Source organism: Cervus canadensis, chromosome 4, assembly GCF_019320065.1.
Source record: "Cervus canadensis isolate Bull #8, Minnesota chromosome 4, ASM1932006v1, whole genome shotgun sequence".
Lineage (NCBI taxonomy): Eukaryota > Metazoa > Chordata > Mammalia > Artiodactyla > Cervidae > Cervus > Cervus canadensis.
This window is the reverse complement of record NC_057389.1, coordinates 86,809,810-86,828,842: the sequence shown is the minus strand read 5'-3', so window position 1 is coordinate 86,828,842 and position 19,033 is coordinate 86,809,810. Positions and strand designations below refer to the sequence as shown.

The 19,033-nt window shown below is 57.4% G+C and overlaps 2 protein-coding genes across 4 annotated transcripts; one reads left to right on the top strand and one right to left on the bottom strand.

Moving 5' to 3' along the window:
* The first annotated feature begins 2,584 nt into the window (after positions 1 to 2,584).
* Positions 2,585 to 15,679, top strand: MFSD12 (major facilitator superfamily domain containing 12). Of its 2 annotated transcripts, none has more exons than XM_043466118.1 (10): positions 2,585 to 3,029; positions 7,967 to 8,177; positions 9,873 to 10,008; positions 10,104 to 10,286; positions 10,585 to 10,677; positions 10,762 to 10,854; positions 11,337 to 11,507; positions 11,593 to 11,687; positions 12,688 to 12,818; positions 14,944 to 15,679. In XM_043466118.1, the coding sequence occupies exons 1-10, from the start codon at positions 2,732 to 2,734 to the stop codon at positions 15,066 to 15,068; spliced, it is 1,536 nt and encodes a 511-aa protein (XP_043322053.1). In that variant the 5' UTR covers positions 2,585 to 2,731; the 3' UTR covers positions 15,069 to 15,679. The 2 variants fall into 2 exon arrangements, with proteins under 2 accessions (XP_043322053.1, XP_043322054.1); XM_043466119.1 differs by lacking the exon at positions 14,944 to 15,679 and adding an exon at positions 12,945 to 13,500 and having other exon boundaries at positions 2,588 to 3,029.
* On the bottom strand, positions 13,693 to 18,955 carry C4H19orf71 (chromosome 4 C19orf71 homolog). 2 transcript variants are annotated; one of them, XM_043466164.1, is made up of 4 exons: positions 17,050 to 18,955; positions 14,209 to 14,447; positions 13,979 to 14,104; positions 13,693 to 13,890 (listed from the first exon to the last, which is right to left on the bottom strand). In XM_043466164.1, exons 1-4 carry the CDS (start codon positions 17,181 to 17,183, stop codon positions 13,712 to 13,714), a joined length of 678 nt encoding a protein of 225 aa, XP_043322099.1. In that variant the 5' UTR covers positions 17,184 to 18,955; the 3' UTR covers positions 13,693 to 13,711. The 2 variants fall into 2 exon arrangements, with proteins under 2 accessions (XP_043322099.1, XP_043322100.1); XM_043466165.1 differs by having other exon boundaries at positions 18,377 to 18,955.
* Positions 18,956 to 19,033: the final 78 nt, after the last annotated feature.

Sequence of the window (19,033 nt, the reverse complement as noted above, 5' to 3'; positions counted from 1 at the left end):
CCTCCCCCTATTGGATCTGCCCCCCAGGGGCTGCCAGGTTGATGCCTTGGGTTCCTGATCCACACAGGAGGCTGATAAAAGAGGGAAAACAACCATCTTTTACCCACCAGGTGAGACCTCTCCTGAAAGTGAATAATTAACTCAAAGATATTGGAAGTCACAGGGAATTCAGTTGGAATCTTGAATCCACCTCTTGTCAGCTGCTTGCTCTCTGGCAAGGAATTTCTGTCTGAGCCTCAGTTTTCTCATCTGTAAAATGGGTGTTAAGTGTTGAGGTAAGAAAAGAGAGGGGAAATGCAAATAAAAAGCTTAGGCTAATCGGGTTGTATTTATTTTTTATTTTATTTGTTTGGCAGTGCTACATGGCATGTGGGATATTCCTGCAACCAGGGTTTGAACCCACGCCCCCTCCTGTGGGGCTTCTCAGGCGGCTCAGTGGTAAAGAATCTGCCTGTCAATGCAGGAGGCTCAGGAAACTTATGTTCGATACCTGGGTTGAGAAGATCCCCTGGAGGAGGAAATGGCAACCCACTCAAATATTCTTGCCTGAAAAATCCCATGAACAGAGGAGCCTGGCAGGCTACAGTCCACAGGGTCACAAAGGGTGGGCTATGACTGAGCGGCTGAGCACACCCCGGCAGTGGAAGTACGGAGTCTCAACCACTGGACCACCAGAGAAGTCCACTAGTAGTGTTCAAGTCGTCTTCTGGGGACTTCCCGCTTCTATGCAGGGGGCTCAAGTTCAATCCCTGTTGGAGAACCAAGATCCCACATGCCTCAGAGGGTGGCCGAAAGTTGAAGGAAAAAACCCCAAAATCGAAAGGAAGCAACCTTGGCCGGGAGGAAATGTGGTTCTCTGATCTCTCCTTATCTGTTTATCAGAGATCTGGGTCTACCCCTATCTCCTCTCTTTTTCTACCAGGCTATCTCTCTTGAAGCCACTATTTCCCATTCACACCCATTTCAGCTCCTTTCCATGAAAAAATGTGTGTGGCAGTAGGTGGTCCGCATCAGTGTCAAGGTCTGGGCTGGGCACCCCTTGGGTTGCTTGAGCCTCAAGTTTATCTTTTGCTTTTTCTTCTTTTTCCAGCATGGGGGTCAAATCCACAACCTATGTAGTGGAAGCGCGGGGTCTTAACCACTGGACCCCCAAGTAAGTCCCATGAGCTTTAAGTTTATAGATGGGTTCCCCTCTGTTTCCCAATTTCTGTCTGCATTTTTCTGTATTTCTGATTCTTTGCCTATATGTCCACTACTCAATCGTTTGACAGATATTTCTTGAGTTCCTACTATGTGCCAGGCATCACTGGGGACAACCCAGTGACTAAGAGTGTATTCACAAGGATCATGGTCCAGTGGGGAAGACAAAGGGTTACAAATGTGGCAGGAGAGAGCAGGATACTGTGGAACCCAGAGTAATAACTGAGTGGGGAGGAGAGGGTGCTGAAAAGGCTTTCTGGCTGAGAATATTAAGCACTGACGTTTATATCCATTTAAAAAAATTTTATTTTATCTTATTTATTTGGCTGCACCAGGTCTTAGTTGTGGCATGCAGCATCTAATTCTATGATCAGGGATCAAACCCAGGCCCCCTGCATTGGGAGGGCGGAGTCTTAGCCCCTGGACCACCAGGGAAGTCCCAGGACGCTTAGATCCTTTTAAACATACATTATACCCATCCTAGAGCTGGGGAGTCCCAGGAAGAGATGGGGTTCGTCCCAGCAGGAGGAGCTCGGAGTGGATGGGACTGGACCTGGATCCTGGCCTCTGGTTCCGGAGTGCAGGTTTTAAACCACTGCTGGTGGAGGCCCGGAGGCCAGAGGGAACTGCACCCAACGCTTGGAGGAACTTGAAATTGTGTGCGCGATGACCCAATCGTGGCGAGGGGTGCGCGGGTGGGGGGGTGGTGAGGGTAGGCGTTGGAAGGAGGATGGAGAGGAGTTCAGAGCGCTGGCCTCAGAGTCGCATGCACCTGACTCACGAGGAGCTCCAAGGCGATGTCTCGCCTGTGAAATTGGAGACTTGCTCCGCCTCCTGCTCTGCTGGGAGGAGAAAATCCACGTGGGCGCTTGGCACGATCAGCGCTCATAAATGCCAGCTGGTGTTAATATTTTGATCATCCCCATTATCGTTAATAACTAATTAATTAGAACTAATGTGTTCTCTCTGCGTCGGACTGGGTCTCTCCAGGCCAGGAAATCACCGGGCCCCAAGCGAGGTCGGACTCAGACCGCTCTTCCACCCACCCGCGTCCCCAGCCTACTCCGTCCTCTCTGGCCCACAAGAGGCCTCGTAAACTTGCGGGCAGATTGAAACGGCGTGGGTCTTAAGGCGCGAGTCTGATTAGGGGCAGCCCTCCACCTGCGTGGGAGGGGGGTCCGCAAACCGATGATAGAGCCGGTAGGCGCTAGGACCCCGCAGCCCCGGCGGGGCGGAACCCGCTGGCGCCCGGCACCGAGAGCCCATTTGCCCCCCGGGTCACGCCCCCTCTTCGTGATGATTGGCTTGCCTTCTCCGGCTTGCGGCTCCCATTGGCGAGAGTGGACGCCACTCCCGCGATTCCCCGCCCCGCCCGAGGTAGTCCTAGGTCCACCAGGACCGCCGCTGTAAAAGCGCTCGGCGGGGTGGGGCGGAGGGGAGAGGCGCAACCGGGAGGATTGGACGCGGACAGCCCGGCTCAGGGGTCCAGTCTGCCAGCGCCGGACGGACAGGCCGAGCCCGGAGCGCCGCCATGGGCCCGGGGCCCCCGGCGGCCGGAGCCGGAGCGCCCCCGCGACCGCTGTCCCTGGTCGCGCGGCTGAGCTACGCTGTGGGCCACTTCCTCAATGACCTGTGCGCGTCCATGTGGTTCACCTACCTGCTGCTCTACCTGCACTCGGTGCGCGCCTACAGCTCGCGCGGCGCCGGCCTGCTGCTGCTGCTCGGCCAGGTGGCCGACGGGCTGTGCACGCCCCTGGTGGGCTTTGAGGCTGACCGCGCCGCAGGCCGCTGCGCCCGCTTCGGCCCGCGCAAGGCCTGGCACCTGGTCGGTAAGCCCCGGTCCCGCTTCCCTCATCCGACTGCCGGCTCCTCTGTCCCACTGCTCAGTCCTCTATCTCTCCAGCCCATGAGCCTTCCCATCGGTCCGCTTAACTGCTCTGTACCCTTTGTCTGTCTGTCTGTCTGATGGCTGCTGGCTGACCTGTGGAGCCTCCTCCACGTGACTCTGGGTGTGACCCTCTAGTGTCACTTTTCTTCATCTGTCTGACGCTCAGGGGCACCCTGAACCGTCTCTGGGTTGGATCTTCCTGCCGGTGCCTCCCCTGTCAGTCTGTCTGGTCTGGCCTGACTTCTCTCCGTCTATGAGAGTGACTGCCGATGACACTCTGAGTTAGGTGGCCTAGAGCCCCGTGTCACTCTCTGTCCCCTCAGTGCACTTTGTCCGTCTGTTTTCTGCCCCATCTCGGGCAACATGGCAATTGGTGACTTTGGGGAGCTGCCCTGGGAACTGGGTTGTGGGCCAGGTGAGCCAGAAAGGTCAGGGTTCTATGCTTGTCCAGCCGATGGGATGGGGTTCTGCAGAGAAGATTACGGGGTTACCCTCTGTTCCTTCTGGGGGAGTTGCCTGGACTAGAGAGCTGTCTGCCAGGGGAGGAGGTAGGTGTCACAGGGGCAGGAGTACCCTCCCCAGTGCACACCCCTGATAAGGCCCAGCTCTTGGAGTCCCTCCTCTGCCTGCCTGGACCCTGGGCCCTGAGATTAGCTGCGGGCCACTTTGCCTACTGTTCTCTCCCTGGCAGAAGTACTAGCTGCATCCTGGCACTTGGGGCACGCCAGGCATTTCAGGAAGCAAAGCCAGGAATCCGGCCACTTATGAGAATTCAGGGTGGCAGCTTTTCAAGAGCCAGGAGGGCTGGCTAGTATCTCCCTGCCCCTGGGAACAGTGACTGAAGAGGCAGTTATTTACCCCTGGCCCTTGTGAGTAACATATTTGCAAGGTTCAGCAGACCTCCAGGTTGCCTGCCGGTGGCCAGTGTTGCTATGTTTGCAGCAGCTCGGGGCTGTATTTCAGGTTTCTTAGACACTGACACAGCTCAGGCTGTTAGATGAGCAGCCAGGAAGGGGAGCAGGTACAGGCAGGTGACTCAGATCACAGACGGAGGTGTCCCTCCGCGGGCTCGCATTGGGATCGCTTACAGAGCCGAACCCGCAATCTCGAATGCAATTTTGTTCATAATAGTTGGGTAGGCTTGTTGACACACACAACAAAAAGGTCGTTCCTGGGCCAAAGAGGTGTGAGGACTCTTTTTGTTTTCTGGGATGGACAGATGAGACCCTTCTAAGGAGATGGAGCCCGCGGTGGGTAGGTGGCCCTGGCAGTGGATGCTGCCTGTTCAAAGGCCCTGAGATGGGACCTAGTAGCAGCCCCGACTCCCCTTTTGTAACCAGAGGGCCGAGCTTCAGTGAGGGTCTCTCCTGACCCCAGACCAAAATCTAAGTCCCCTAAACTGAAGGCTTTGTGTTTAGGCAAAACAGGTGTGGGGCATGGGTGCCCCAACCAGATATCAAGGCATCTACCTGCACCCTCCCCCTGCCTTGGGGTTAGCATATAGGAATATCCAGGAAGATCTGTGGGGAGAGGAAGCCAGGGTGGCCTCTTGTGAGGCCTGAGAAGGTGACTTGAATGAAGGTCACCTTGGCCACAGTGTCTGCCGGGGTCCAGCCCCAGCAGGATCCAGGGGGCACCCTCAGGATGAACGGCATCGGCGAGAGAGAGAGAAGACACGTGAGACCAGCCTTGATAGGGCCAAGTCTGTGAGGGAGAGGGAGAGAGAGAGAGAGAGTGACCAGACGGGGGGTGCAGCAGACTCTGGCAATGCTTTATTTTTTACCGTGGCTTTTGTACCCTAAATTAGTACATTTCTAAGGGGAAGATAGTTTAACATTACATCAGCTTGTTCTTCACGAAACCAGGGTGTTTTCTGCATACTTCTTTGTTTATGAGGGTCTTGTACATTATCTTCTGGCCTTGGGGCCTATTAACATTTTATGCAAGTCAGGTGAATGTAAACCTATTTTCTGTTTCTATGGTGACCTTAACTGAAAGGTAGCAATCTCATAGGCCAACAGTACAGACTAGAAGTATAACCTTGTTAACATAAAAATTAATCCTTCTGCAGAAGTTGTCAGTTGCGTTTATCTAAGAAGTTTACCCCAGACTGACTCTGCGACTTTGGTGAGGCAGCCTCTGCCTAGCACTCCTGGCTGACAATTAACAACCATCTCATTGGTACCACACTAGGGCTAAGCTCTTATTTTTCTAGATCTTTAACTATATTAACAATGGTTTCTATAACACAACCTTAGCACATTAAAAGCAAAAACACAGCAAGCAAAACACAGCAAGCAAACATTAACCCAATAACCACTTTTAGAATAATTTTTCTTATGTTTTCTTAATAGGACTTCCTCACTCCCCAAAGGGCTCTATGTCTACTAGGGCCTTTATATGATCAGGTTCTTTATGCTATTTTATGATTAGGGTATTATGAGCAATCATGCATATTAGTACCAAGGGTATAAACGCATTTGCCAAACAAACTAAAACTAAAATACCAGCAAAGGAGTTTAAATTAAAACACTCCTTTTGCTCTGGATAATCTCATAAAATACCACCACCCAGGAAACTTATTGACAAGTTCTAAATTGATTCTTATTTGGAAAGAGATTGGGGAAGGCCTTCTGCCTGTGTCACAGAAATTAGGGAATAGTCTTTTGAAGCAAGCATCAGAAAGACAGATATCATCTTTAAGGTGAGCGCCGGGGGCAGCTTTTTGGAATCCCTGAAAACCTGATCCGCCTCGCCTGTCAGGTTTTCTCCTCATGACCTTGTCATGGGTGGGATCTCGTGAACTGGCCTTTTCGAAACCCCTGAAAACCTGATCTGTCTTCCCTGTCAGGTTTTCTCCCTCATGACCTTGTCATGGGTGGGATCTCGTGTGCCGACTCCTGGCAAGTGTCCACTTCCACTCTATTTCGCCCCTGAATCTGTGGGTAGTGGGGATGGACTCAATGTTCACCTTGATGAGCATCTGGGCTCCCCTTCTAGCCCATGGAGGACCCAGAGAGCAAGACATGGATACTCCTCTGGGGTCCAGGCTGGGGCAGGTGAGTAGACTGGACTTCATAAGGAAGAAGCAGAGCACTGGAGGGGGCATTAGCTTTGGGGTTTTGGAGGATGAATAAGAGTGTGTGCTTATGGGGCAGCATTCCAAGTAGTTGAAACAGCATTTGCAAAGGTGTGAAGTCTCATGGCTTTGAAGTTGCTGAGACAGGAAGTGGCTCAGAGTAGTAGGAGCTCCCAATTTCACACATTAACTCTTAATCCTCATACCCATCTTGTGGGATATTTTCATTACCCCACAAGGTAATGTAGGCAAAGGCCCAGAGATGTAAAGTCATTTGCCCAAAGTCCGGCAGCCAGGCAACCTGGGGCACTGACAATGGTTAACTACCCAAGCAGTGGCAGGGTAGAGTCTGGCCAGAGCAGCACGTTCTTCTGACCAGAGGCTACAGTTCCTGTCTGGCCTTGAGTGGCCACCAGACCTCCAGGCATCTGCCCGGGGTGCCCCTCCCAGGCACCAGTTCCAGAGAAATAGCAAGGGTGATTTTGGTTTCAGTTCCCAATCCCTGGACTGCGGGGGCGGGCCCAGGGTCTGGAGGATGAGGTCACCTCCAGAGCCGAGCCAGGGCAGGAAAGAGGAAGAACGGAAGTCTGACTCTGGGCCCTCCGGGGATGGGAGGAGAAGGGTGGAGGGCCGGACTCTTAGCTCCATAGTTCACTCTGTGGGCCTCAGTTTCCTCATCAGGAGATGGGGTTAATAATAACATGTCCTGCTTTGGGCTGTAAACAGAGGCCACTGTTATTATTCACTCATTGAAAAGATCTTGGTGTGCCAGGCTCTGTAATGGGTGCCAGGGACACAGAAGTGACTTGGAGAGACCTGTTAACCACCGTCAGACAGACAGACGAAGAATTCCTGTGAGTGCTAAGGGACGTGAAGAAGAGAAAGCAGGGTACAGACAGTGTCAGGGTGGGGAGGGGACTGCTGGCAATGGAGCTGGTGGCGGGGGGCGGGGGGAGCCTTTTGGAGGAGGTGACATTTGAGCTGAGTCCCAGGCGATGGAGAGGAGTGGGTCTTGCTCAGATGCTGTGGGGAGAAGCATTCCAGGCAGAGGGCACAGATGGTGCAAAGGCCCTGGGGCAGGAGGAGCAGCTAGAGGCCCCAGTACCTGGAGCAGAGTGAGCTGAGGGGAGGAAGGGGGAGGAGGGGAGGGCAGGGCCTTTGAGGCCTTGAGAAGGACCTGTGCTTGTTCTGAGGAATTAGGGTATTTTCCAGGAAGAGGCCCCCTCATGGGCTGATGGGGACACTAGGGTTCAGGGAGGGCAGGGTCCAACCAGCCCCACCCAGCATCACCTGGTAGGACCCGGGAGGAAAAGTCCTTGGTGGGGAGGTAGGAAGGGGAAGTGGTGGGCGCTTCCGCAGGGGACCCCGCAGTGCTCTTTCAACCTGCTGCATGGCCTCAAGCTCTGCTTCAGTTTCTCGAGCTGTCACCTAGGGGGCGAGCTTGGGGAGTCCTGAGCTGGCATGGGGCCCCCCATTCCTGCCCCTCATCACCTGCCCCTGCCCCCACGTGGGTACAGCATGTGACCTACTCCACACACAGGGGCAGGTAGCCTGGATGGGGAGGCCCAGCTCCTCTGTCCTGTTTGGGTGTGTGTCCTCAGGCGGACCCCTAGATCTCTCTGCTTTAGTTTCCCTATCTGTCACAGGGCTGTAAGCCCAGGGAGCCCTGGGCCTCTGACCCTCACTCACTGTGTAAGCTTGTCTGTGTCTGGGTTTTGGCCCCACCCAGTCACCTGGGGAGCCCAGGGCCAGTGTGGGAAGGCCCTGCAATGTGCCGTCCCCACTCTGCTTGTTCACAGGCACCATCTGTGTCCTGCTGTCCTTCCCCTTCATCTTCAGCCCCTGCCTGGGCTGCGGGGCCTCCACGCCTGAGTGGGCCGCCCTCCTCTACTACGGGCCCTTCATTGTGATCTTCCAGTTCGGCTGGGCTGCTACACAAATCGCCCACCTCAGCCTCATCCCAGAGCTCGTCACCAACGACCATGAGAAGGTGGAGCTCACAGCTCTGAGGTACCACCTTTGGGGCAGGGCAGGGTGGGGCAGGGGGCCCAGGGCAACCTACCACGTCTGAGCTCTGCTTGGCTGTGTGGCTCTGGGTCTCAGCCCCAGAATGGACATTGTCAATCAGTGTATCATTCAGCTGTTGCTGCGTAACAAATAGCACCGCATCAGCAGCTTCAGACAGCACATATAGACTGCCTCACAGTTCTGGCAGGTGAGGAGTCTGGCTTAGCTTAGCTGGGTTCTCAGCTTCAGGCTTGAGGCTGCAGTTGAGGTGTCGGCTGAGGTTTCAGCTCCCTCTGCCCCGCTTACGTTGTCATCGTTTGCTGTGTTTGCTTCCTTTTAGAAGTCCTGGGGTTTGCTACTGCTTTGTGGCCAGCACGAGAGTCTCTGATCTCAGGGACAGTGTGAGCCTTCTTTCTGAGGGTCACTTAATTAGGTCAGGCCCACCCAGGATGTGCTCAGTCACTCAGTCATGTCCGACTCTTTGCGACCCCATGAACTGTAAGCCAGACACCTCTATCCATGGAATTTTCCGGGCAAGGATACTGGAGTGGGTTGCCATTTCCTTCTCCAGGAGGCCTACCCAGGATAGTCTGTCTTAATTACATCTGCAAAATCCCTTGATCTTTGCCATAGGATGTTATCTTAACATGGCCTGACATCCCATTGTATTCATAGGTTCCGTTCCCCAAGGGGAGGGGGTTAGACAGAGAGGAAGCAGGGCAGGGGGATCTCTGGGCATCTTAGCATCCTGCCTGTCACATGTGGGTACAGCTGGCCCCCAGACCACCCACTGACTTGCTTAAAGGTGGTGATTCTAGGTGCAGTGGTAGCAGGAGCCCTTTAGAACCCTTGCTGTGTGTGAGCACAGGAAACCATCTTTCACTCTCAGGACAAGCCCGGGAGGTTGATTGACATGTGCCCAGGGAGAGGGTTTGAGCGCAGCAGGGCCTATGTAGGGGGAGCGGGGATCAGGAAGTGACTGTTGGGCAGGAGGGATGTCGCTCCTGCAGGTGGCCGTTCAGGCATGAATGCTGGTCATGAGGCTCCGCCTGTCCATGGCCCAGTTCCCCATTAGGGCTGGGAGCTGCAGGCACTAACGGCATCGGGGGATTGCCCAATGACCGGGGCCCCCAAAGGCCCCAGCTGAGGGGGGCGGGCTGGGCTCATAGAGGTCAAGCTCTGGGTGCTTTCTACCCACAAGAGCTTTACCAAGCCTGTCTCGTGACTCTGGGGGTGTTCTTGTTTTCACTTTCAGAAAGGGAAATGGAGTCTCAGTGAGACCCAGAGGCTCCTTATGTGGCGAGGCCCTGGGGGACAGGGCTCAGGGTCTGCAGGCAGGTGCGGGCCCGGGTGATTCTGCTCAGCAGAAGCCCAGGGTTTCTAAGTATCTCAGCTTCTCAGGTCTCTGGGGTGCAGCCTTGACTTGGCCCTGCTTCGCGGAATCTCTGCACTCTGGGCCCTGGGCAGGCAGGACCTTGTAGTGGAGTCTTGGTTCAGAGCAGGAAGTCTGATAATATGGAGGCTGGGGAAACTGAGGCCAGCAGAGGCTTTCCAGGGACTACCTGATGTGTTGGTGGCTGACATCATGTGGCCAGGACTTCCCCAGGTATGGCCAGCATCTCTGACTGGGTGGCCGCCTGGGAAGGAAGCGGTTGTGTGGCTTCTGGGCGGCCTCTCTGAGGCCTGACTGTCCCGCAGGTATGCCTTCACTGTGGTGGCCAACATCACCGTCTATGGAGCTGCCTGGCTTCTGCTACACCTGCAGGGCTCATCCACCGGCCCCACCGAGGATGTCAGCGACCAACTAGGGGTCCAGGATGTGCCAGTGTTCCGGGTGAGCTGGGGGGGCTGGGAGAGGTGTTTCCAAGGTCCTGAACTCAGGGTTCGGGCCAAGTGTCACTGCTGACCCCTCTCCTACCCGGTCCCCAGAACCTCTCCCTGCTGGTGGTGGGTGTCGGAGCTGTCTTCTCACTGCTGTTCCACCTGGGCACCAGGGAGGGGCGCCGGCGGCAGGTGGAGGAGCCCGGTGAACACAGCCCCCTGTTGGCTCCCTCTACTGCCCAGCCCTTGCTGCTCTGGAAACACTGGCTTCGGGAGCCGGCCTTTTATCAGGTATGACAGCGGCGGGGAGGGGGGTCAAAGAAGGTTGGGGTTTATGCTCCTCCCCCACCAGGGCCCTCGCTGTGTGGGGCTGCAGGCAGGGACGGCAGACACTAGAGCAAATGTACCCCTTCCCCAGTCCACACCCAGGACAGACATTACTACTAGATCCCTGCTATCTCCTCCACCTGACCAGCTAGGTGGTCACTACTAATGGTCAGGTGCCAGCTTCAGGGTGGCAAGCTGCAGGGTGACTCATCCTGACTTGCCACCCTGTCCCCTTGGCCGCATGCTCCCTCTGTGTTCCTAGGTTGGCCTGCTGTACATGAGCACGAGGCTCATTGTGAACCTGTCCCAGACGTACATAGCCATGTACCTCACCTACTCCCTCCACCTGCCCAAGGTGAGCCAGGCGGGCAGGCTGGGGCAGGGGTCCCTGAGCCTGCTGAGCAGGGCCTGATGTGCTTGCGCCCTCTCCACCCCACAGAGGTTCATCGCCACCATCCCACTGGTGATGTACCTTAGCGGTTTCTGCTCCTCCTTCCTCATGAAGCCAGTGAACAAGTGCATCGGGAGGAATGTGAGTGGGCAGGTGGGGAGGGGGGGTGCCCCCAGAATCTGGGCAACTCTGGACAGGGCACCCACATCCTGGAGGAACCCCAAGATGGGTAACGAGTTGTAGAATCTGGGCTTTGAGCACCCTGTGTCCACCCACAGCCCTCTAGAGGTCAGGAGTGGGGGTGGCAGGTATGACTGAGGAACCAAACACTTCACTTGATTTCCTTTATTAACTCGTGTTGAGACATGAGTAGCCACCAGTCTCTAGTGGCAGCCATGACAGACTGCTTAGCTGTAGAACATGCGCTCCATGGATCACTCAGTATCAGCAGACTCAGAACCTTGGAATTCTCTGAGGTCAGATTTGGGGGCTCCTTAGGGATGACCCAACTCAGTCCTCTTGTTTGCTGGGGCTGGGGGCTGGATTGGAGACCAGAAACGGCTGGTGTCCAGCTCAGGCCTGCCCAATGAGGTGGGCCTGATGCCGGGCTGGGTGCTCTGCAGATGACCTACTTCGTGGGCCTCCTGGTGATCCTGGCCTTTGCAGCCTGGGTGGCGCTGGCAGAGGAGCTGGGCATGGCTGTGTATGTGGCGGCTGTGTTGCTGGGCATGGGCTGTGCCACCATCCTGGTCACCTCGTTGGCCATGACGGCTGACCTCATTGGCCCTCACACGGTAGGGCTGCTGAGAGGGGCCGGGTTGAGGCTGGGGACCGGGGCCGAGGCCTGGGGTGCTGAGCCCCCTGCCTCTGTCCCCCCAGCACAGTGGAGCATTCGTGTATGGCGCCATGAGCTTCTCAGACAAGGTGGCCAATGGGCTGGCAGTTATGGCCATCCAGAGCCTGCACCCCTGCTCGTGAGTACCCCATCCAGCCGTTGTCATGTCTAGTAAGGTGTGCCAAGCCTGTGCTGTATGCCAGGCACTGCCCGCAGTCTGTGGGTTCCATGACCGACAGAAGATCCCAACACAGTGGTGGTGGCCTTGGAGTCAGGGAGACCAGGTTATTCCCCACTTCAAGCACCCATTTATTCAGAGTGGACAGTGTGTCCTGTGCTGGGCGCTGACGACACAGAGATGGGTTGAGTGATGGGAGTGGGGAAGCCTGGAATCCCTGTCATTCAGACCCTTAGGACTTAGGGTTCCAGGCACATTAATATCCCATGAATAAATGTGTACAAGGGCATGAAGGACACCACTTAGGGAGGCCTGACTAGGGCAAGAGGTCAGGAAGGGCTTCCTTGAGGTGACATGGGATCCAAGACCTGGGGGATGTCAGGGATTTCTAGGTAAATGGAGAGGAAGAGCCTGTGCAAAGGCCCTGGGGCAGGACCAGGCCTGGTGTGTTGAAAGAACAGTGGAGAAGGCCTGGGTGTCTGGAGAGTGAGGAGGCCAGGGCAGGGAGGGGATGGCGCAAGTTGTGCAGGGGCAGCAGCCTGGGAGGATGACTGCAGGGGTGGGGGCTGGGGTGGGGTGGCTCCGAGCCCTGTGGGCAGAGGAGGGGTGGGCCTGACTCAGTTGCTCACTGCGCCCTCTAGTGGCTGCTGGAAGGACAGATGGGGCAGAACCTGGGAACACTGGGTGGGGACTAGGGTATAGGGTGGTGGGGGTAGTGCTGGGCTGGACTGGGTTAGGGCTCCTGAGGGAGGACAAATGGGGAGTCTAGGATAGACTGAAGGCAGAGCTGAGCTTACTGGGTGAGGTATCAGATGTTGGAGGAGATAAAGGGGTGGAGGGTGAGCCCTGGCCCTGGCCTGAGTGCCAGAAAAGCTTGGGCACCAGCTGAGAGGAGCAGGAGGTCCAGCCTGGGGCCGAGGGTACCTAGTGATAGCTCTCACTCCCTCTTGCTCCTCCCCAGCTTGGAGCTCTGCTGCAAAGCCTGTGTGGCTTTCTACCACTGGGTGATGGTGGTCGTGACAGGTGGTGTGGGCGTGGCCGCCACCTTGGCTCTGTGCAGTCTCCTGGTCTGGCCCATCCGCCTTCGGAGATGTGAGTCGTAGGCACCCCCACCCCACAAAAACCCCAACCAGTCCTGGGTGGTGGTAGGTCTGGGACGGCGGGGCCAGAACTGGCCAGCCCATCCCCCCAACCCCACTCCCACCCCTTCTCTTGCAGGGGACCCTGGAGCCTAGCCCTGACCCCACCCCGTGGTCCCTTGCCCTTTGTAAATTAACCTCGACTGTGAACATCTGATGCCCAGAGGTCTGGAGCAGCGCCTCCGCTCCCTCCCCTGCCTTGTCCTGTCTCTGCCTGGCTGTGGGTGGAGGTCAGAATGGGTGAGGTCCCAGCAGCTTATCCCTGCTGGGGTAAGGGGAGGACACGGAACTGGCGGGATCCTTGTGGTTTGGTGTACTCCAGTGCCAACTCTAACCCACCCCCCACCGTCTGGATGATGGGGGTGCTTTGTGTTATGTGGGGCTGGATATGAGGGTCCTGGGCCCAGGGGCTGCAGGGAGCTCGGCCCTGGCTAGCCAAGGGTTTCCCGGGTGCCACCAGGCCCTGGAGGACAGAGCTGTCACTGAGCCTGCCAGGAGCCCCAACATCAGGGTTGGGGGGCCGGGCCCAAACCCTGGCCGTGGAGGCGGCGAGGCTCAGCGTGCCTGGCTGGGGTCCCCAAGTGCAATCCCCTGTGCCCAGGCCACTGCTGACCACGAATAAAGAGTTGCCTGGGGCCAGGACTGTGCCTTGGCGGTTTGCCTGGGGCCCGGGGCAGGGCCGGAGTGGGCGTCTGTCTCCCTCTGCCTCGAGCTTGGTCACCAGGGTCTCCCTTTATCTGACTGCCCCCAGGCCTCGGCCCCAGAGGTGGACGGACGCCCAGGGCGGGTGGGAGTGGTGGCGCCTGCGCCCCTGCAGAGCCGTGTCGGGCAGCAGCACGATCTTTATCAGTGACTGGGTGTGTAGACGGGCGGGGGCCGCTGGTTGGTAGCGGGACAGTAGGGTTCCAGGCCCCACTGCCGGTAGTTCTGGGCGGTGTAGCGCGGGCGCTGGGGCGCTGACAGGTACCGCACGTAGTCAGACGCCCGCCATAGCGGTTCCACCCCGAAGCGGTGCCTGTTGACGGCTGCGGGGCGGGGCCAGGACCCGGGTCACGGCTGGCCCCGCCCCCTGGCGGTCCCGCCTCGAGCCCCGCCCCCTGCCCCGGGCCTCACCGAATTCTTTGCCCCTGATGGGCCTGTCCTTCCACAGCACGCTTCCCCATCGAGTGCTGGGGTCTGTGTACTGCGCGGGGATGATGGGGTCGTACCAGGCCGTCTCCCGCACACGCTGGGTGTAGGCTGCGGGGTGGGGGTTGGGGTCAGCTCCGCACCTCCGGCCCCACCTGTTTTCCGGGCCTGGGGACGGTGGGGGAAGGTAGGAGCGGGAGGGGACGGGCGCTCACCCGAAGGCAGGCTGCGCTCCCGGTGGCCATAGCATCCGTGCCAGCGGGAATAAGCCTCACGGTACGGGCTGTCCGGAGCCCGTGGGAGCGTGTACCAGGCTTCCCGGGAGTCCGAGTTGGTCAGGCCCGTGTAACATAGCTGGCCGGCCGCATCGCGTCCCATGGGCGTGTACTTCCAGCGCGTGGCCTGCTTAATGGCCGGAGTCCAGCGGGGCCCCTCCTGGGACAGGTAGTCATCGCTGTGGACGGGGGAGGAGAGAGACTGAGCTTGCAGCCCCCCTGCCCTCCCTGGGCCCCTCTATCCTCTTTGCTGGCATCCGGGTGCAGAGGCAGAGGCCCAGCCAGAGGTGCAGGAGGCTGCCCCCAGGTAGTCCCTCCTCTCTACCCCATCCTCCCCGACCCCCAGGAGCCTCTTAAATGCTTCTTCACCTTTTCTGCTTTTCTTGCCTCTACTAAGTCCCTTGTCCAACCTCACAGACCTGCAGGCCCTTTCCTCCAGGAAGCCACCCTAGCCTGGAAGTGTACTGGGAGGAAGTGGTCTCAGCTACAGCTGAGTGAGTGGCCCAGGTTTCACTGTGACTGGTCTGACCTGGGAGCCATGGGCTGGGGATCCAGGAAAAGTGTGTGGAGAGGCCTAGGCTCCCAGGAAGTGCCCTCACCATTCCTCTAAGTCCCCAGGGACACCTAGGCTCTAAGACTGGCTCACATTTAAAGCACCTATGCCTCCTGTTCCAGGGGCCTCTGGTACCAGAGCCTCTTCCAGGCTGAGCACCTCAGAGCGGCTTCCCAGAGGAGAAGGTAGCAGTGATGTGAGGCACGCAGCTCATGCAAAGGTCCTGGGGCAGCGGGGGAAGATGTAAGAACTGAGGCCGGCAGAGCCGAGGGAAGTGGAAATATGCTGATGGTGACACTAACACCTCAAGGAGGCATCATTAAAACTAAAGCTCCCCTTCCAGACATCCTGGCAGCACCACTGCCGGGGGGACAGAGGTGAGCAGTGTGCGGTGACCTGGCAGTCTAGCTCCAGGGACGTGGGTGCCCCAGGGAATGAGCCTGTGACCCCAAGATGGTGCCAGCAGGGCTGCTGACTAAGCCATCTCCTATGTGCCTGCTTGGGGTTCTCACCCCACAGGGCAAACCAGAAAGAGGAGAGCGTGGCCTGCTGTGTTTGGGGCACAGGTCTTGGGAAGTGGCCGTGGGCTGGGTTTGCTGCTTGCAGGGAGGGGAGTTGCGGGACCCTCTGGCAGGCCCCACCCTTTTGAGCTACAAAATGAACTGGAACCACAAAGTGCACGTGGTTTGTGGAAAGGAATTTAAACAGTCTAAAACAACACACAATGAAAAGTGTCTGTGTCAATTATTACCTCAAAAAATAAAAACACTGCATTACAGCTGAAAGAAAAATGTTTTCCTCCTAATAAATGAAGCCTTCTAGGTCTAGAATCTAGAGACCTGATGGCATTTCAAGAAATGTGCTCTGCTTAGTTGCTCAGTCGTGTCCGACTCTTTGCGACCCCATGGACTGTAGCTCGCCAGGCTCTTCTGACCATGGGGATTCTCCAGGCAAGAATACTGGAGTGGGTTTCCATGCCCTCCTCCAGAGGATCTTCCTAACCGAGGGATGGAAGCCAGGTCTCTTGCATTGCAGGTGGATTCTTTACCAGCTCAGTCACCAGGGAAGCCCAGCGTTTAATAAAGCCCTGAGAAAAGCTCATCCCCCATCCCGGCTGCCAGCCCTGACCCTCCCTGTTGTTCCCCCAGCCCTCACTGCTGTCCATTCCCTCACAGTAGTGTCTGCACACACCTGTGTCCCACTGCACACCTGTGGGACCCTGCTTCAATCGAGGTGGCACAGCTTTTTCTTGGAAATGCAGCACCCAGGGGGCTCGCTCACCTTTTTTTGTAAAGCTGCATAGTATTATAGTTTGTTCATGATTTAATGGATCCTCTAATGGGTTGAAGGTGTCCCCCAAGTTCCTGTCTACCTGCAATCTCAGAATGTGATCTTATTTGGAGATAAGGTCTTAGCAGATATAACTCCAGAAGGGGTGGGGCTTCCCTGGGGGCTCAGTGGTAAAGAATCCACCTATGCCAATGTAGAGACACATGTGCAATCCCTGGTCCAGAAAGATCCTACATGCCGTGAGGCAACTAAAGCCCGTGTGCCTACTGAGCCTGTGTCTTCAAGCCCAGGAGTCACAACTAGTGAAGCCTGAACACTCTAGAGCCTGTGCTCCACAGCAAAAGAACCCGCTGTAACGAGAAGCCCGTGTAGCAACAAAGACCCAGCACAGTCCAAACAAGGGTCACGCTGGGTCAGGAAGGCCCTAACATGACCCTGATGCAGACTCCCAGTAAGGCAGGGGATCTGGACGGGCAGGGGAGAAGGTCACGTGATGCGGAGGCAGTGTGGGTGATGCCTTTACAAGCCAAGGGATGCCACAGACCGCCCGCACCCCCAGAGCCCAGAGGGCCAGGGGACAGGCGCCCCCTTGTGGCCTCAAGAGCACCCCCCCCAACCCTGCAGACAGACAGCTTGGTCTTGGACTTCCGGCCCCCCGAGAAGGGAGAGTGTATTCTGTGCCCCTCGTGGAAACTGGTTCAGCAGCGTGGGGTTCACAGGACCCTCTGCTCTGCCGGCTGTGTGCACGCACGCACGCTGTGTTGTGCAGGCATGAACCACCACGTGAACCTGCAAGGACTCCTGCCAGGTCTCAAGCCAGGCACGGGTGGGAGGGGATGGGTGCCGGGAGCAGCCAGGTTAGGACAGGGAGGCTTTATGAAGGACTGAGGCTGGTGGGAAGCAAACCTGGGGGGCGGCACAGGGCAGCACATGCTCACCTGTAGAGAGGTGGAGGGAAATCCACTTCCAGGGTCCCCCGGGGGACACAGGGCCAGGCAGCCTGCCGCCTCAGGGTCTGCATGTCTGCCTCTGCGTGCCTGGGGGCTCCTGCCTCCAAGTCCTGTGGGGCCATTGTTGACAGCGACAAAGGCCACCCCAGTGTCCTGGCAACAGCTGGGCCTACTGGCCCTCAGCCAAGCCACTGCCTCCCTCCCTCAGGAGAGGGGCCTGTGGTGGAGCTCCTGGGTTGGGCCGGCCTGGGGCTCGGTCCACCTGCCTCTTCTCTGTCCCCCAACACCCCCACAGGAGCATCTTGGAACAGAAGCAACTTTCTGAATTTCCCTTCCACAATCTCAGCTCCACCTTCTCCCCGGATCCAGTCCTCTACCCAGAGAGTCTACACACGTGTGTTCACAACAGCACCAGCCACCACAGCCAGAGTAGAAGCAACCCAAACGCCCACCAACTGCAGAACAGAAGCCCCACGCAGGCTTCCTCCATGCGCGGAGCGCGTCTCAGCACAGAGTGGAGTGACGCCCTGACATGACCCTGAAAGCACGACGCTCAGTGAGAGCAGCAGACACAGAAGGGCACACAAGGGTGTGACTCCACTGACGGGAAACGCCCAGAACAGGCCTACCCACAGACACAGAGTGGGTTTCTGGTTGTCAGGGGCTGGGGAGGGGGAAGAGGGGGTGACTGCTGATGGGGACAGGGCTTCTTTTCGGGGATGGAAAATTCTGGAACTGAACAGTGATGATGGTAGCACAACGTAGTATACATACTAAAAACATACTGAATTGTACACCTTAATATGTTATGCACATTTCACCACACACACAAAAATGAACAAATCCAGAACCTGCTGTCTTTCACCATCTCCAGCAGCTTGTGGCCACAGTCCGGCCAGCACCTGCCAGGGCACAGCCTCCTCCCTGGTCCCTTCCCACCTGTGTCCAGGTCTCCACACAGCAACCTGGTCCTGTTCCACCTCCTTGGGGGTAAAAGCCCAAATCCTCTCCTCAGCCCACCAGGCCCTGCCTGACCTCCCCCATCCCCTCCCTTCCTTCCCCTCCTCCCTCTCGCCCACTTGCTCACACACAGGCCTCTCTCCTCTGTTCCTCCAACATGGTCCTTCCCCAGGGCCTTTGCACAGCTATGCCCACGGCTTGGGGCACCACCTCAGCGTGGCTGTGTCCGTGCCCCACACTGGACCCTTGCTCCCACCTCAGCCCTGGGCTTAGAGCTGCCTCTTCCCAAGGCCTCCTGCCCCCCCGCTTCATGCTGTGCCAGCCACATGCACTTAACACTCGACTGTCCACTCACCTGCACAACAGAAGCTGCTCAAGTGGGGACTCTGGCCTCCCTCGTCCCCACTGCCCAGGACAGAGATCTTCACAGGACGTACCACCAGTCGTGGGCATCTGCTCACTGCAGGGGCCTCACCTCGTTTCTTCTCAGGACCCTCTGGGGTCCCCACCTGGACGGCCCATCCAGTGTCACAGCCCCTCCAGCCTGGTTGCTTTCCTCCCTGTCTCACCTTCAGCTGTCACTAACACCCTTCCCCTTTGTCAGTCTAGGAGCAATCGAAACAAGTCCTAACCCCCGAGCCCCACCCCCAAGCCCGGGGCACTGAGTCAGTCCTTGCTGTCTATTCACCCCACCATCCCTGGGTCCACCCTCTCACTCCCACAGACCCTGCCACAAGCTGGGGTGCAAGGACTGGCATAGATCAGGGATCCAGGCATTCAGGGACACTGGCACTCCCTGTTGACCACCTGCAAGTGGCCTCCTCAGCCTGTCACCGCCTGCTTGTGACATTCAGGCTGCTCTGGGGTTATGGTGAGTGCAGACCATCAGTGCCAAACACATCGACAGACTGACAGCCCCACTGGGCATGACCATGTGGTTGGCTCTCCCACCTGCCGCCCACTCCCATGCCCAGCCCCGCCATTGCATCGGAGGACAACACGTGCTTCATCA

Coding starts and splice junctions, on each gene's coding strand:
- MFSD12 (XM_043466118.1), top strand. CDS start 2,732: ATGGGCCCGGGGCCCCCGGCGGCCGGAGCCGGAGCGCCCCCGCGACCG. Junction 8,178..9,872: donor GTGGAGCTCACAGCTCTGAG/GTACCACCTTTG, acceptor ACTGTCCCGCAG/GTATGCCTTCACTGTGGTGG. Junction 11,508..11,592: donor ACCTCATTGGCCCTCACACG/GTAGGGCTGCTG, acceptor CTGTCCCCCCAG/CACAGTGGAGCATTCGTGTA.
- C4H19orf71 (XM_043466164.1), bottom strand. CDS start 17,183: ATGGCCCCACAGGACTTGGAGGCAGGAGCCCCCAGGCACGCAGAGGCA. Junction 14,448..17,049: donor TTCCCTCCACCTCTCTACAG/GTGAGCATGTGC, acceptor CCCCGTCCACAG/CGATGACTACCTGTCCCAGG. Junction 13,891..13,978: donor CATCAGGGGCAAAGAATTCG/GTGAGGCCCGGG, acceptor CCCGCCCCGCAG/CCGTCAACAGGCACCGCTTC.